The 17217-nt window shown below is 50.0% G+C and overlaps 1 protein-coding gene across 4 annotated transcripts in view; it reads left to right on the plus strand.

Annotated features, from left to right (window-relative positions):
* FLI1 (Fli-1 proto-oncogene, ETS transcription factor) overlaps positions 1–16919 on the plus strand; it is a 91350-nt gene extending 74431 nt beyond the window's left edge. For all 4 annotated transcript variants that reach the window (XM_074559428.1, XM_074559429.1, XM_074559431.1 and 1 more), the window contains 3 exons: positions 11523–11585; positions 13480–13527; positions 14508–16919. In XM_074559428.1, the coding sequence (XP_074415529.1) occupies positions 11523–11585; positions 13480–13527; positions 14508–15037 (641 nt within the window). In that variant the 3' untranslated portion in view covers positions 15038–16919. The remainder of the gene's footprint in view (positions 1–11522; positions 11586–13479; positions 13528–14507) is intronic.
* Positions 16920–17217: the final 298 nt, after the last annotated feature.

The raw sequence follows: 17217 nt of genomic DNA on the forward strand, positions 1-17217 counted from the left end.
CAGGACCATGTCCCAGGAGCTCAGGGAGTCTGGCCCTGTCCCAGTGCTGTCCCTGGGCTGCCTTTGGTGCCCTGGCTGCAGCTGCAGACCTGACTCCCTTTTTCCCTTCTTCTTGCTGCCCCCTCACTCCCTGCAGTGCCAGCTCTGCAAACAGGAGCTGCAGCTCTGCTTTGGGGCAGAACTCTGCAGCAGGAATTTTGGGGATCTTCACAGCAGATCCTGAAGTCCCACAGTGGGGCCCAGAGCAGCTGAGTGTTCTCAGAGCAGACAGGTAAATCCTTGTCCTGTTCCAAGGCTCCTGCTGCCTCACTGCTCCCTTCCCAGCCTCATAAACACTCCAAAGGATGGGACTGAGCGTCACTGGGACAAATTGTCTTCAGCTGCCTCAGAGGAGTAAATGGCTCTAATGAAAATCACCAGTGGTTTTTGGCTGGAGAGCAATTTTCTGGGAAATGAAATGAGGTTGCTCTCATGGCTGAATGGAAAGAGCTGTGTCCCCCTCCCACTGCAGACATGGTCTGGGTCATTTTCTGGGGCTGTTTGGAGAAATGAGTGATCTGCTGTGGGTACTGGAGACAGGGACAGGAATCTGAGCCCACAGATCTGCCCCAGCCCGGGGAGACCTTAAACTGCTCTCCTGCAGAACGGTGTCATTTGAGCAGCTTTCCACAGGGAAATGGAAAGAATATTCACATACAACAACATTGGGAGGCCAAAGGGCCACGTCCCCAAAGGGCTCTGAGCTCTCTGGCCTCGCTCCAGCACAGTTTTAAAGTTTTTAGTGTGTCGGGGCCTGTGTAATTCCTGTGTTTAAGACTGGAGCAGAATGCTGTGCAGGAGCTGAGGCCAGGGCAGAGCTGGGGGCTCCCAGCGAGGCAGAGCCCTGGTGTGTGGATGTGTGAAGTTCCCTGTGGATGTGTGAAGTTCCCCGTGGCCATGCAGCCTGTGGGAATGCCTGGGCTGGGATGTGTGGTGCTTTCCAATTCACAGAATTCAATTCACAGAATCACCAGGTTGGAAGAGACCTTCAAGACTTGAGTCCAACCCAGCCCCAACACCCCAACTAAACCCAGTGCCACATCCAGGCTTTGTTAAACACACCCAGGGATGGTGACTCCACCACCTCTCTGGGCAGCCATTCCAGAACTTTATCACCTTTCTGTTAAAAACATTTTCCTGATATCCAACCTGTATTTCCCTTGGTGCAGCTCGAGGCTGTGTGCTCTGGTTGTGTCAGTGCTGCTGGAGAAAGAGCCCAGCCCCAGCTGAGCACAGGCACCTTTCAGGAGCTGCAGAGAGATGAGGACAGACCTGAGTTTCCATTTCTCCAGGCTGAGCACCCCCAGCTCCAACACTGCTGGTCCCAGGGAAGTGGTGTTTGTGCAGGGAGGTGGCAGAGGGGCTGAGGGGAGGCTCAGTATCACAGGTGACAATTAACCACAGAGGTTCCTGGGGCTCTTTGTCTCCAGGTCATTCAGGATCTTGGTGCAAAAGGTGCATTCACACAGGTCTGTGCTCTGCACAGCCCAAGGTAACAGATCCCAGAGTCATTTAAATTGGAAAAGCCCTCCCAGACCATCAAATCCAACCTGTGAACAATCTTCACCTTGTCCCCAGCCCAGGGCACTGAGTGCCACCTCCAGGTGTTCCTTGGACACCTCCAGGGCTGGGGACTCCAGCCCTCCTTGGGCAGCTCCTCCCAGTGTTTAACAACATTTCCATGAGGAAATTGCAGCCTGAGCCTCCCCTGGCACAGCCTGAGAACATTTCCTCCTGTCCTGTAGCTGTTCCTGGGAGAAACCCCACCCCCCCCGGCTCCTGGCAAGGAGTTGCAGAGAGGGATTTGATCCTCCTTGAGCCTTCCAGATTTGGCTGAGAACAGTGACAAACCAACCCAAAGTCTCAGCAATCCAACTGAAACTCCAGCAGAGCACAGGGAAAAGGGATGTGGTACCTTTCAAAGAGGAAAGAAATCTCTGTGTGAATACATGAACAGGGATGGAGGGGGGAATTTTAAGGGTTTGTTCTGTGGCTATCCCATATTTATGATCATAGAAGCTGTTGAGTGAACAATGAGGATGTTTGGGTACAAGGTGTGTGTTTGGTGGGGCTGTTGGCAAATTTAAGAGGATAAATAAATCAGTGAACTCTGAAATCCAGTGTGATTTCCTGGGGCTTTGTACCAATGTTCATTGTGAGGCCCTAAGAGAGAGATTCCTGGTGTTGGAGCATCAATTAAAATCTCTCTCACTCCAACTCCCTGGTACCTCACAAAATATGGGTCCATGCAGCTGCTTTTCTCCCCATCAGGGCTGCAGCCTCTGTTCCCTTTAAACTGGCAGGAACTCCTCAAAACTCTTCCCTCCCACTTGTCAAACTGAGTGACAATTTGGGGTAACAGGTTCAGATTTGGGGGGACTGGGGAGAGGGGGACAGAGACTGCAGGGAATGAGGTTGCATAAGCACAGTTCCCACAGGAAAACCTCTCAAATTCCTGCATAAACCCCTTCTCCTGAAAAGGCCATTTTTCAGATCTAAAAGGTTGTAGTGAAAAATATTGACCACGTCCAATAAACTCTCCTCTGAGTGTGTCAGTGCAGTTCCTTTCCACAGCAAAGGTTTTAAACTCCCCAGTTCAGCTGTGGCAGAGGAAAAGCAGCTGCAGCTTTGTGCTCTCCTAATTGTCTGTACTTGCTAAAACATTTCTCTATGATATTTGTGTGCCTGGTGATGAAATATCCCATTTTTAGCTCGGCAGCAGAAAAAGGGGAGGCTTTTTTAGCTCTCCTTTCATTTTGGCTGTGTGGCCAGGCGGGGATTTATGAGTTCAGGGGAGACAGTAGCCAGCGCGCTTGGATTTTGCTTTTTATACTTTCTTTTTTTTTAATTGTTTTCCTTTGAAATTCCAGAGTTAGTGTTTTGTCTGCTTTCTCCCTGACCCTCTTCGGAGGCAGGCGTGTGTTTTTTCACCAGAAAAACTGGAAACAAAGAATCGTTGTCTTTAAGCTGTAGCAGGCAGGAAACCCAACTCACAAGGGATCACCCCGAGCCAGCGCTGTCCCAGAGTAGACTCCAGTTCTCTGAATTCAACCTGACAGCTTGTCTGGAGCACTTTCTAAGTAACCATTATCCTTCCTTTCCCCCAGCAAAAGAGCCATTATTATTTTGCCTGGAGTGCAGTGCAAGGAGTGTTTTTGTGCTGGGGGGGGTCACACGTTTGCTGCGGTGCCAGGCTCTCCCTCCCAAAGCCTTGGAAGTGCTTGGGCTGTTTCCTAAAACAAGAGTTAATTTGTTTCCTGATGATGACTTAAAAGCTGTAAGACTGCCATGGCTGTGCATGTGTGTCTTCCCTTTTCTCTCATGTGTGCGTGGCCTTTTTCTCTATGGATGTGAGGGTTGGGGTTTTTTACTTCTGCATTTGTGTGTTTTTCAACAAGAGCAACCTGCAGCCTGTCAGTGGTTTGGTTTTACACCCTGTGCTGGGGGTAACATCCCCACAGTGCTATGGGCACATTCCTGGCTGTGTTTGGGTGGTTCTGTAGGTGTGCAGGGGAGGTGCAGCTGTGCCTTGGCTGTGCCTGCAGCCCTGCCTGGCTCAGGAACATCTCTGCTGCCTGGAGAGCATCTGCTTTTGCAGGCTGGCTCTGGGAAGGCTTCTCAGGACACATTCTTCAGCCTCTGTGCACTGTGCATTGGGATTTCTGCTGCTGATATTAAAAAAGCAACAACAAGGAAAAAAAAATCTTCCCATTACTTCCCCCTTTTCTCCGTGCTGTGTGTCTGTGAGGCCAGCAGGGCTGAGGCAGACGTGGCTCAGGCAGTGCCAGCGCTGTGGCTGGGGATGTTCTGCAGCCCCAGCACCTCTGGGGGCTGTCACCTCTGCCTGGGGCAGCAGGGACAGACCCTGGGGCTGAGTGGGGAGCAGAGCTGGGCTCTGTGCCCTCTGGGGGCTCCTCCCTGCAGCCCTGCTCAGGGACAGGGCTCAAACAGAGCCACCTGTGATGAGCACACCCTGCAAATCCCAGTCCCAGGATGGGCTGGCTTGGAAGGACCTTAAAGCCTGTCCAGTGCCAGCCCTTCCACCATCCCACCCCTTCCAGTGTCCTAGATTGCTCCAAGCCCTGTCCAGCCTGGCTTTAGGGGACAGCAATCCTGAGTCCCAGCTCTATTCCTGCACCATCCAGATCCTGTCTGCCTCTGGAAATGAGTGGCCTTCAGCCACAGGGCTTTAGTCCATCACTGATTTAGAGCAGTTCAATCAGAAAGGTTTGATCCCTCTGATCTGTATTTCAATAAAGGCAGCAATTCATAACCAGGCTCTCAGCTACTTTCAGGCACTCCCCAAGCTAAACTGTCCTTCACATCCATCTCTGCAGCAGATTTCTCACCTACATTCAGCAATCAGTCCCTTTCACTTGGTTTGAGTTGACTTCAGGTCAAAACCCAGTTTTGTTCCTGGATTTGGGATCTGTGAAACAGGTTAACAGCAATGCAGAGATCAGAGAATCCCATAATCATTCAGGCTGAAAGGCCTCTGAGATCATCCAACAGTGCACTCGGATGCAAAATGGCTTGGTAATATTTTTCAATTGTGAAATAATCAAATTGCCTGATCATGTAAAATAGAAGTAATTTTGAAATAATTCTGCACTCAATGAGTTGCTTCCTCTTAGTGAAGAGATTTAGAATTACTGATTTCCTCCTCTGACCTGGGAGTGGTGGTTCCTCTGCTCAAGGAACAGCACATTGTGTCTTGAAGGGGAAAAGAAAGAGCTTGGTTGGGAATTGTCATGTAACCATGGGAACAGGCACAGTAAGGCTGGCCAGGAGTGACAAAGACGTTTGTGTGACAAAGGCACATGTGTTAATTAATTGTTTTAATTAGCAGAGATAGTAAGTTGACAGCAGTTCCTTGCAGGACAAGTGATGCTGTGAGGTTCTGAGGCTCAGTGTGACACACATGTCCCTGCAGCTGGGTAAATGTGATGGCAGAGCCTCTGGAAAAGGCCACAGGAGTCCTCAGACCTGCTCTGCTCCAGTCCCTGTGCCCATCCCTGCCCACACCCAGAGAGGGTGAGAGCCCAGAGCCTGCCCAGCTTTGTGTTGAGGGGAGATGGAGCTGCTCTGCTGACCTGGGAGGTTGCACTGGGTGAGAGGCACTCAGAAATGTCCTGGGAGTTTGTTTGGGGCAGTCAGAAATGTCCTGTGGAGCACTCAGAATGTGTCCCAGGAGCCAGGGAGGGCCTGTCTGGCCTCACAGTTCAATGTTTCTCCCACCATGTGCAGCAGGGCCCTGGGTGTTTGGAGGAGCAGCTGGGGGTGGGTTTGGCCCCTGGGCCCTGCAGGAGCTGCAGCCTGGGTTTGTGCTCTCCACCCAGAGCTCCTCACTGGGGTCCCCAGGAGGCTCAGGGGCAGCTGAGGGCTGGGCACACACTTGGGCCTGGCATGGGCTGGGCTGGCAGCAGGAGAGGGGCTGGGTTTGTTCCCATGCTGGCAGCTTTCCAAGGCACTGGGGGTGCCACCAGTCCCGGCCTCACCTGGCAGGAGAGGCCCTGGGGCTCTGTGCCCTCCTCTCCCTCTCCCCATAAAGGGGCTGCCACAAAATAGGCCCTAAGGGACCACTTGGGTTAATGGCAGGTCTGCACCCCCAGGACACCTGGCTCTGCTTTCCCCATTTAGGGAAGCTGATTTAAATTCCAGCCACCAGGCCAGGGACCTTTCTTCCTCCTGAAGCAGGAGGACCTTGCAAAACCCAGCCTGTGTTGTGCATGGAGAGTGCATGGCCCAAACCTGGCACGCAGGAGGAACTGTTCTGGGGTGGCCTGACTCACCTGGAGGGCAGCACGGGTGTTTCCTGGCAGGACTTGGACTTAGGGGTTTCAGTGAAGTGGATCAGGAGAAGGGGAAGGAGAAAGCTGCAAATCTGAACCTCCAGGTACCTGAGCCTCCTTTTCCTCTCTCCCTATTTAGTGGCTGCCACAAAATAGACCCCTAGTGACCACTTGGCCACATCACAAGTCTGGATCCCCCAGGACACCTGGGTCTGCCTTCCCCCTGTCTCCCTTCCTGGCTCTGTCTCCATGGCTTAGAGAAGCCTCTTCCCACCCTCCAGCTGCTGAATTTCCTTGGAGTGCCAGCTCCAGGGATTCCTGGGCTCTCCATCCCTTCCCAGTCTTGCCTGTAGTGCCAGCATGGGTGGCATTCCAAATAAGATTCCCCTACAGTGCCATAAAGCATTGAGTCCATAAATGACCCAGCCCCACTGTGTCCATCCTAGAAAAAGAAAGGCCTAAGGAATGTGGCTGTTCCAGACCCCAGGCTCGCTGTTCTCCTGGAAAGCCTCATCAGGCTGGTGGCACAGAGTGCTGCCTGACTCAGGCTGAGACAGCTCCTCAGAGGGAGCAGGATGAAGGGGCTGTCAGCACTTCCCAGCAGCTCAGGAAGCTCAGGCACTGTGAGCCCATTGTTCACTGAACCCTCCCTCCCCTCCCCTCTGTCCCAAACTCTCAGATTTATAAAACACCAGGGCTGGGTTTTTTGGGGATTTTTTGAAGTTTATCAGCGAGGGGTTGCTCCCTAATACATCATATCTCAAACACAGCCTCCCTGAAGCCTTGCTCTCTGGGCTGCACTCAAGGATTTGGGATGGTGCTGTGGGAATCCACCTGGGGGTTTTCAGGCTGGTTTCCTGGGAAGGGAGTCTGTGTGTCTGTCCATCTGCCCCCAGCAATATCTATCAGTCTGTTCAGACTAAATATGCCCCAGAGGTGCTGGGAGGGGACGCAGCTCCAGGGGAGACAGGGGCTGTCTGGAGAGCTGAGCACAGAGTGCCAGGGAGCAGCCAGGGCTGATTTGGGGTGAGGGAGTGGAGAGCAGGGCTCAAAGGGCCCAGAGAGCAGGGCTGCAGCCTGCCCCCACAGCCTGGCTCCTGGGGAAGGCAGGGCATCTGGAAAAGGCAGCTAAAACCTGCAGAAAGTGCATTTATGCCTGAGAATAAATAAAATGATATTTAACCTTCTTGCCAGGCGCGCTGTGAGTGCGAATGTTTGCAAAGCTGTGAGATCCTCGCTTGAAAGGTGCTGTGAAAGTGCAAAGCATTATTAATATCCTTTACCTTCCTCCTAATAGACTGAGCATTCATGCTGGGGAATTTCTGGACATAAACCAGACAGCTGCAGAATGACAGTTCTTGAAAGCATCTATGATTTATTTTCTGCTCTTTAATTCCATTTTGTATTGAACACACATTTGTCATAGGGCTCTTGTTCCATGGGGCCTTTTAAGTCTAAACCAGACTCAGGGACCTGATCCTTTCTGGGATAAATTTGCCCCACTTCACTGTAGCCATTTGCTGATTTACACCAGGAGAGAACCCCAGTCCAAGCCTTTTAATTGAATTTCCATCCCATGACAAGTTTTGGTGTAAAATCTGAGTGGTTTAAATGACAGATAAGACCATTCCTGTCACTGGCTGGCTGCAGTTCTGTAAGATCTCTTTGAGCCACTGGATGTCAGGTCCTGGGAATGATCCTGTTTTTGCAGGAACCTGCAAAAGTCTGGAGGGGTTCCCTGGCTCTGCCTTTTCCATTTTGCTTTAAACACATTCAGCTTTTGAGCCTGGGCCTGGAAGCCAGGAGGGCTGGTGTGGTTCTTTCACGTTGCTGAGATTTTTGTGAAATAAAAATAGCTTCCTGCATTTGGATTTTTCTTTTTTTCTTTTTTTTTTTTTTTTTTTTTTTTTTGAGGGGAGAGAAAGAGTTGGAAACTTACAGTAGCTGAGTGCATACAGTGTTTCAATAGCAGGGTTAATTATCATATTTAACCCTTCTTATTATGGCCAAGTCACACTCAGGGTTGAATCTCACCCTACAACACAAGGCTGCCCCTATACATCTCCACACTTTGCTCCATAATCCATATTTATAGAGGAAAAACTGAGGCAGAGAGACTCTGTCAGGCTGAATTAAACCTGAGGAAGAAAAGAAGGAAGATCATCTCTCTAAATCATGGCCTATTTATTTATCCGAAACATGCTGATGACTCTGGATCAAGCAACCCCTTGTAGCAGTTGATTCCCTTGAGTCAATGATCTGGCCCCCCAAAAAAATCAGAGAAAACTGAAAATTTTCAGTGAGTTCCACTACTTTTTGGGAAGGAAATGTTCCCCTATTTTGAAAAGGAATTTTCTTTTGGAAAAAGAATTGCTGCCTTCCTTTAACAGATCATCATATGGCATTTCCATTAATGTTACATTACAGAACTGTTTATGGATTGAACAAACCAAAATGTCCATTAACATTTCAGTTGCGGGACGTTGCTGAGGGTTTGCTTTTCTCAGTGCAGAACTTGGGTTTTCCAAAGCGTTTCCCCAAACATGGCTGTGCTGTAATACCTCAGAGGGATGTCCCAGGGGAGCAGGGGAGTCAGAGCTGCCTGCAGGGAGGAGATGGGAAAGGCAGGGCCTGCCCTGAGCCCTCCCTGCTCTCCTGCCCTTGGGAGAGCTCTGTCCCACTGGGATCCACTGGAATTGCAGCCAGGGAACCCCCCTGCAAACAGCCCTGGTGTGGAGCTGGGACAGCTGCTGGGGCTGGGGAAAGGCCCCAACAGCACCAGGGCAGGGACAGCAGGGACAGCAGGGACAGACCTGCTGCTGCTTGTGGGGCCATGGGAACGGGGACAGCGATCTGGGATGGGCCAGGGATCTGGGATGGGGACAGGGATCTGGAATGGGTACAGGGATCTGGAATGGGGACAGGGATCTGGAATGGGACAGGGATCTGGAATAGGGACAGGGATCTGGAATGCGGACACAGATCTGGGATGGGGACAGAGATCTGGAATGGGGACAGGGATCTGGAATGCGGACACAGATCTGGGATGGGGACAGGGATCTGGAATGGAGCCAGGGATCTGGAAGGGGGACAGAGATCTGGGATGGAGACAGGGATCTGGAATGACACCAGGGATCTGGAATGAGACAGGGATCTGGAATGGGGCAGGGATCTGGAATGGGGACAGGGATCTGGAATGGGGACAGAGATCTGGAATGGGGACAGGGATCTGGAAGGGGGACAGAAATCTGGAATGGGGCAGGGATCTAGAATGACAACAGGAATCTGGAATGGGGCAGGGATCTGGAATGGGGACTGAGATCCTGAATGGGGACCGGGATCTGGAATGGGGCAGGGATCCCTAATGGGGACAGGGATCCTGAATGGGACAGGAATTCCTAATGGGGACAGGGATCCCTAATGGGGACTGCGATCCTGAATGGGGACAGAGATCCTGAATGGGGACAGGGATCCTGAATAGGCCAGGAATTCCTAATGGGGACTGGGATCCTGAATGGGACAGGGATCTGGAATGGAACAGGAATCCCTAATGGGAACAGGGATCCCTTTTTGGGACAGGTCTCCCTGCTGGAACAGTGTAGATGAAGCTGTCACCTCCCTCTTCCCCAGCTGTCCCATCCCACTCTTTGTCCCAGCTGAAACCACAGTGGTTTGTTTTCCAGTCTGATCTATTTGCAGTGGGGTTTGTGGTTTCTGCAAAAAAGGGAAAAAAACAAACAAGTAAAATAAAAATAAAAACAGGCAGATTACACGAGCTCTGTTTTTCCCCATTCCTCTCTCTTCCCTCCTCCCCTGGCTCCCCCCCTCCCCTCTCCCGGCCCTCTGTGTTTTCCTTTCCATGCCAATGACTGCAAGGCTGTCATTTCAAAGCCTCAGCGGCTTTCCCAGCGCTGCAGGAATGTGCCAGTGCCTGGGCTGGGTCCTCAGGGAGCTGCACAGCCCCACGGGCAGGGGGTGCTGGGCAGAGGGGCACTTGGGATGTCCCTGCAGGATGCTTTCCCCCTTTTGCATCTCCCTGAAACAAACTCCTTATTGCCACCTCAAATCCTCAGCCTCCCCAGGTTTAAAATCTGAATTTAATTTCTGTGAAATAGGAACAGGGTTCATCCCCTCCTCCTGTGCCTGTGGTCTTGGGATGAGAGAACGGGGTCTCCTATGGGCTGGGATGGGTCACACTGAATTCCACTGAGTGCAGGGACAGCACTTCATGCTCAGAATGTGTCAGGCTTGGGAATCGCCCACAGACCCCCATTGCTGCGTTTACAGCCCCATTTACTGTGAGGGGCTGGGGGAGCACTGGAGATGTGGGAGAGGAAAAGAACACAGCCCCACAGAAAACAAACTGGGACCATGAAGCAAAGCCAGAGTCTTACAAGTTTTTTTTCTAGGAGAAGTTCTTTTCAAGCCCTGTATACCTGTTGTCTTTTGTTGTCAGATCCCTCCTATGCTGCTGTCAGGAGAGCAGGATGGGCAGTAATGGGAATTCTGGCCTCTCCAAAAGTAAATTGTCCCAGTGGGGATCACAAACTGTGCAATGGAAGGCTAAAACGAGACCTGGGCACAGCTGGCCTGTGTCAGAGGGGCAGAAGATTTGAGGACAGATAAGAGGTAGAACTGGGGACAGATAAGGAGTAGAATGATGTTATGGACAGAGTAAAACTGTAGGGTTTGGTTAAGGGGCCAGGAGCAAATCCTCTGCACAGACACCCTGTTAATCATGGGCCTGTGATGGTTTTGGGGACAGATCTGCACATTCTGAGAGCTTCTGGCAGCTTTGCAGAAAGGCAAAGTCCAGCAGGCAGGTGGGGCCCCTGTGCTCCAGCCCAGCTCACAGCCAGCTCTTGTTCTTGCTGGGCTTAGGGTGCCTTGGATTCCAGTAGGGAGGTGTAATGGTTTTGGTTTGATTTGATTTGAATTTTGATTTTTATTTCTGGACATCCCAGACCAGTTCTCTGTCCCTAAATCCGTGTTGGCTCTGGGCCACTGTCCCTGTCCCCTGTGCCACTGCTGGGGCTTCTCCATGGGCACTTCTGACCCCCAGCAAGGTTCTCCTGCTCTAAATCCATGTGGCAGCATCTGGCAGAGTTCCCTCCCTTTCTCTGCAGCTTCCTGAGCTGTGCTCACCCCAAATGTGAGAATTATTCTTCAAGTCACAATTTTCTGTTGTGAGAAATGATACAAAGAGGAGGAGCAATCTTCCTTTGGAAGGGATTTTTACAAATCACCGTGATATCAGCTAAATGTTTGATAAACCCTAAATTTTTTTTGCCTAAAAAAGAATTTACATTTGCAAAAAATGTGAGAAAAGCTCCAGTATGGAAGGAGGTCGGCATTTGTACATTTAATAATCCAATTTTTTGTTCACAGCACGGATGCAAACTAGATTGGAAGTTCAGTTGCAGTAAAAGACAGAAAATTAATGAAGTATTTACATATTTTCCTCGTCTCACTGACTATTTGGCAAATTATAAATATCTATGTTGGTGCATTTTCATTTTATGCTGAAATTTTAAATTTCTAGGGACATCTCTTTATTTTATAAAGCAATCCCCAAAATATCAGCTCTTGGTCTGAGCAAACCTTTCCCTTGCAGTTGCTGTGATTCCTGTGGGATGTGGTTTGTACTTTGTACCTGTGTTCTGTCCCTCTAAACCCCTTCTCTCTTTCCAGGCCCTCCTGTCGCAGGGACACAAAATGTGAATAAGACAACGGAGCAGCAGCGGCCCCAGCCAGGTGAGAGGGGGGTCTGGGACCTTGGGCTGGGGGAGCAGGGACAGGCAGGGGCTGGGCTGTGCCAGCAGCTGCCCCCAAGGGGCTCTCTTGGGGACGATGAAACAGGAAAGCCTTATCAATATGATTGCCTGGAAAAACATGTTGAGAATATAGAAACTATAAGTGAGATTGAAATGAAAGCAAGCTTTGAGATCCCTCAGTTACTGAACAACTGGAAAACAATGGTGTGGCTGGACTGAATGTGATCCCCTTTTGATGAAACTACACCCTCTGCCTGCAGACAGGCCCAAGGGTCAGAGCAGACCCTACAGCTTTGCAGAAGGGGCCCAAAGAGGAGTTTTTAGGGTTTAAAATGTAACACAGTATGGTAATGTCATGATTCTTATAGGCTGTATGGAAATGCTGTAGGATTTGTATCTTGTGTTAGGTTGGTGAGTGACAATTAGAATCTTCAACACACAAGATTTATTGTATTGTAACGGGAACCTCGCCCTCTCATCCCCTTTACCACGCTCTTGCCTTCTCTCTCTCTCCCTCTCTCTCCCTCTTTGGGGCTGCTCTGAGCTGTGGCTGCAGCTCCCAGCAGGGCCCTGCACCCAGGCCCTCTGCAATAAACCCCAAGTTCCCAGCCCTGGCTCCAGAGATCTCTCGTCTCCATCCGTCTGTCCGTCCGTCCCACCCCTGTCACTTCTGCAGGGCTCTGTGCCTGCTCTGCCCCTGCCCACCCTGGGCCAGGATCTGCAGGGTGCCCCTGTCCATCCCAGCCTGTCCCACTCCAGCCTGTCCCACCCCAGGCTGTCCATCCCAGCCTGTCCCACTCCAGCCTGTCCCATCCCACCCTGTCCCATCCCAGCCTGTCCATCCCAGCCTGTCCCACTCCAGCCTGTCCCATCCCAGCCTGTCCCATCCCAGCCTGTCCATCCCAGCCTGTCCATCCCAGTCTGTCCCATCCCAGCCTGTCCCACCCCAGCCTGTCCCACCCCAGGCTGTCCATCCCAGCCTGTCCATCCCAGCAGGGTTTCCCTGCCCAGAGCAGCCCCAGGCAGAGCAGGGGGTGTTCCCTGTCCCTCCCCACCCTCCCTGCCCAGCACAGCTGCTCCCCATCCCCTTCCTCTGCTCCAGGCTTGGCTCTCTTGGAACCTGTTCAATCCACCAGCGAACTGCAGATCCAAATCACCACAAGCAGAGAGAGGCAGAGCACAAGTGTAGAGATTAGGGCTGAGGAGGCCCCACAGAAAGGGAAGGAATTCATTCCTAATAAATGCTTTGTGGGGTTTTCAAGAACCACTCAGCCTTGGTGGAGCCAGCCACAAACTCCTGTTGCTCTCATCTCTCTAATGCTGTGTTTGCTTCACAGAGACTTGGGTGAACATTTCCTGCCCTCCCAGGGCTGCAAGCTCAGCTGCTAACCAATGAATCTGAAAATCTCATCTGCTCCCTTTTTTATTAAGCTCTTTTTTGTTAGGAGGAATACTTTTGCTTCTGCTTTGTGGCTGTTCTCCTGTCACACAGGCTTTTTCCACGTTTGATGTGCTCTGGTTGCTGCACAGTGCAGGGTAGGGCCAAGATGATCCCAGACTGCAAAAGCAGGCAGGTCTGAGAGCAGTGCCAGGAGCTGTGGCTGTGCCATTTTGGATGCCAAAAATAATGGTGGCAGTGCCAGGAACTGTGGCTGTGCCACTTTGGATGCCAGAAATACCTGGTGCTTGTTTGCTAAGAAAGAAAGAAGGAGCACCTCCAGGCTCTGGGAGAAGGGACAGAAGGAGTAAAGAAAGAAAAAGAAAATTTGGTTTCTAGAATAATCATAATGAATGACCTGGAGTTTCTGTTTGATGAAACATCCTTTAAATTTTCTTGGGTGATTTTTTTTTTTGTTCTTTATTTTATTTTTTAGATCCCTACCAAATCCTGGGGCCCACCAGCAGCCGTCTTGCCAATCCAGGTGAGTTCATTTTACATTTCAGACCCCCCTTACCAAAGAGGAATTTTCCTTTGGAGCTGCTGCTCCAGCCTGCACTGGGGGAGCAGCTGCTGCCCCTGCACCCCTGGGGGGACCCGAGAGCCACTGAACACAGCAGCTGTGACCTCACAAGGGCTTTTGCCAAAATCCTTACAGAAAAGTGAGGAAAATGGTGCAACAACATCTCTGTTGGGACAAAATCCCCATCTTGGATGTTCTGATCCAAACCCAGCAATTCCTGAGAAGAGTTTTATAGGGGGTTTAAGTGCTGGTCTCTCAAATTTGCATACAGATTAATTTTTCACTGCCTGCTGTGGGTTACAAAAAGAAAGGCAGAAAACATCTCTGAAAGTGACAGTGTAACTGTCCCTAGCACATCATCTGCAGTAAATAATCCCTGATTTTAGGGAGTAATTTGCCTGGAGCAAATCCTGCTTGAACTAACCAAACTTGTACACATGGGATGCCTGTAAGGAAACATCCCCCTAAGGCTCTTAACGTACCCTTAACTACTTGTACAACTACACTGAGTAAAACCAGGAGTCATCTGGGGAACAAATCATCCCGTGTAACTCAGATCACCCCCTGGAAAGAGCTGGAGGTATCCAAAACAATCTCCATGGCAAACAGGGAGCAGTGCAGGGGTGAAGTACGCTGTGCTAAGCAGTCAGTGAAAACTCTGCAGAGCAGTGTCCTCACAGCAAGCCCTGTTTATGAATAGCCCGAGGATTTTAAGGCCAAAGGCAACCATTATGAAATGTAGTGTGACCTCAGGCCCAGGCCCAGAACAAAGGGCTGAGTAACTTGTTTGCTGGGAACAGTTTATCCCCTGCTAGGGCCGCCTTTCCAAGGCCCTGAGGAGCAGTTCCCAGTCAGATCGAGATAGCCCTTCTGTTTCCTGCCTTTGTGTGAGCCCGAGCAGGAAGGCCCGAGTCATTTCCTTTGCCCTGCTGTGTCTGCAGGCAGCGGGCAGATCCAGCTGTGGCAGTTCCTGCTGGAGCTGCTGTCGGACAGCTCCAACGCCAGCTGCATCACCTGGGAGGGCACCAACGGCGAGTTCAAGATGACGGACCCCGACGAGGTGGCGCGGCGCTGGGGCGAGAGGAAGAGCAAGCCCAACATGAATTACGACAAGCTGAGCCGGGCGCTGCGCTACTACTACGACAAGAACATTATGACCAAGGTGCACGGCAAGCGCTACGCCTACAAATTTGACTTTCACGGCATCGCCCAGGCCCTGCAGCCGCACCCCACCGAGTCCTCCATGTACAAGTACCCCTCGGATCTGTCCTACATGCCGTCCTACCATGCCCACCAGCAGAAGGTGAACTTTGTGCCCCCACACCCCTCCTCCATGCCTGTCACATCGTCCAGTTTCTTCGGAGCGGCCTCCCCCTATTGGACCTCCCCTGCAGGAAGCATTTACCCCAACCCCAATGTGCCCCGCCACCCCAACGCCCACGTCACACCGCACTTGGGCAGCTATTACTAAATGCTTTGATCTGCCAGTGGCCTTGAGCAGTCTGTTTGGACTTTTTCTTCACTCCTGGGATTTGTATGGTTTTTGGGGGGACCCTTAATGGATGATTGTGGCCTTTCTGGGGAAGAATTAAAACTGGATATTTGTTATTCCTGGACCAAACCTTTTACTTTTGTAACTTTGCCTCTTGTGTCTTGAACTGAGAGATGGAAGCTCCTGTGGGCCAGTACTCTGCATTTTCCTTGGGGTTTAAGGCTTGTGTCCTCTGTAGGAAGTGACAGTGAAGATGGTTCACCATTCCCTGGAATGATTATTAGCTTTTGGATGAGAGCAATTTGTAAGGATTCAAAGGCTTTTGACAAGGCATAGATCCAGAAATGGGTCATAGGAAAAGATGACCACAATGGGGTTTCTCTCACTGGCCATTTGACCATTCAGTGGAGGACATTGGGACCACAACTGGAATCTTAGCTCTAAGGCAGAGGAGGAATTTCATCCAACTGGAAATTAAATATATATATATATATTCATATATATATATGTACATGTATATTTTAAGAAGTAAAGGGCATTGAAGGAACTTTTCTAGAGTACAACTTCACTTGACTGTGTGTGAGCTCAGCAAGCAGCAGAAACCTGAACAAAGCATAAGGCAAAGTCAAGCACAGGCATTCCTGGGAACAGAAGGGAAGTGAATGAACGACAGCAGGTCCCCGGCTCCGCCCGAGCCGCGGGCTCTGGAAGCACCGATTCGCGAACGCTGTGCGTTTGTCAGACCGTCCAACCAAGGGTCAACAAACCAGAAGGCAAATTACTGTATAAATTATGCAGAGTTATTTTCCCTATATCTCACAGTTTTAAAAGAAAGAGTAAATAAAACGAGTTGACCTCGGTCACAAATGCAGGTTTGTTTTTTACTATCAGCTCAGTTGTTTTTTGTTTATTTTTTTAATGTAATTTGTACATCTTTTCAATCTGTACATTTGGGCTGTAGCTTTGTACTTTTTGCTAAAAAAAAATAAAAAATAAGACACGAGTAATGTATCTGTTGGAGGTAGGCTTAGTCCTGCTCTTGGATCCATGACTGACCCCCAAAGTGGCCAGAAACCCTCCAGATTGCCCTGGGTTTGTCTAGAGGAGAGGATTTTCTGTATTAGTCTGTTGTAGCTGTCTGCAAATTAACTCCACTTACTCCCATGTTTGCATTGAGGCTGATTGAAAACAGGCCCGACATCTCAAGGCAACCATTGCAATATTCTGTGATCGCTTTTCATGCAAATCCTGAACTTTGGGAAGATCTTAACCACTTCATAGATAAAACAACCAAATATCCCCTTTTTTAGATGGCTTCTGCTGGGGGGTTCTGTGGAAATCCGACCCTTTCCAGAACTCTGAGCCATCCCCAGCTTTGCAGATGTGAATGTGACGCTGCACAAGCAGTGGTTTGGTGCCATAAACAGAGGGTAAACCACAAGCGTTTGGGGTTTGGAACAGATGTCTGGGGGGTGAGATTTCCATGTACAACCCATTAGCTGACTTGTATTAAGTGGCAGCCAATTAACAGGATCACAACTATCTAGTCTAGGCCAACCCCTGGGACTCTGTGGGGCGGGATTTGGTCCATGTGCATCCCATTGCAGGAGGGGAGTCTGAATCCAGAGCATTGGAGTCTGCTCAGAACGTTAAACACAAGCACTGATGCCATTATTTAACAAAGAAAAGATCAGGCTAATTCAGTTAGGTCTTAGTGCTTTTGGGGTGTTTTTAAGCAACATTTCTGCAATAATCGCAAAATTTAAATATGAAGGAATTACCCATGGAAATGGGGCTTTTGCTACTATATATATGCAATATACTTTTTGGATATTAAAGTATATATAATTTTGCAAGCTATCTTGGTGGGTTGTTTTTTTTTAAATGTATTAATGTTACAATGAAACGGCTGTATGAAGAAGATGATGTAAAAAAAAAAAAAAAAAGACAAAATAAATGGTGGTTTTCTTCTCTAAGGCATCAAATTGTCCCACTCTCTCCCTCCCCTCTCACACTTGCATGCACTTGAAATTAGATTTAGCTAAAAAGGGAAAGAGACCAGCTCCACAGTAGTGGCAACCCATCCTGATCCCTGTAGTATTGACCACTCATTGCAGAAAATTGTTGCCAGAGATGGTCAGACCGGATTTGGTTGTTGA

The sequence above is a fragment of the Zonotrichia albicollis genome, chromosome 27 (assembly GCF_047830755.1).
Source record: "Zonotrichia albicollis isolate bZonAlb1 chromosome 27, bZonAlb1.hap1, whole genome shotgun sequence".
In the NCBI taxonomy this organism is placed as follows: Eukaryota; Metazoa; Chordata; class Aves; order Passeriformes; family Passerellidae; genus Zonotrichia; species Zonotrichia albicollis.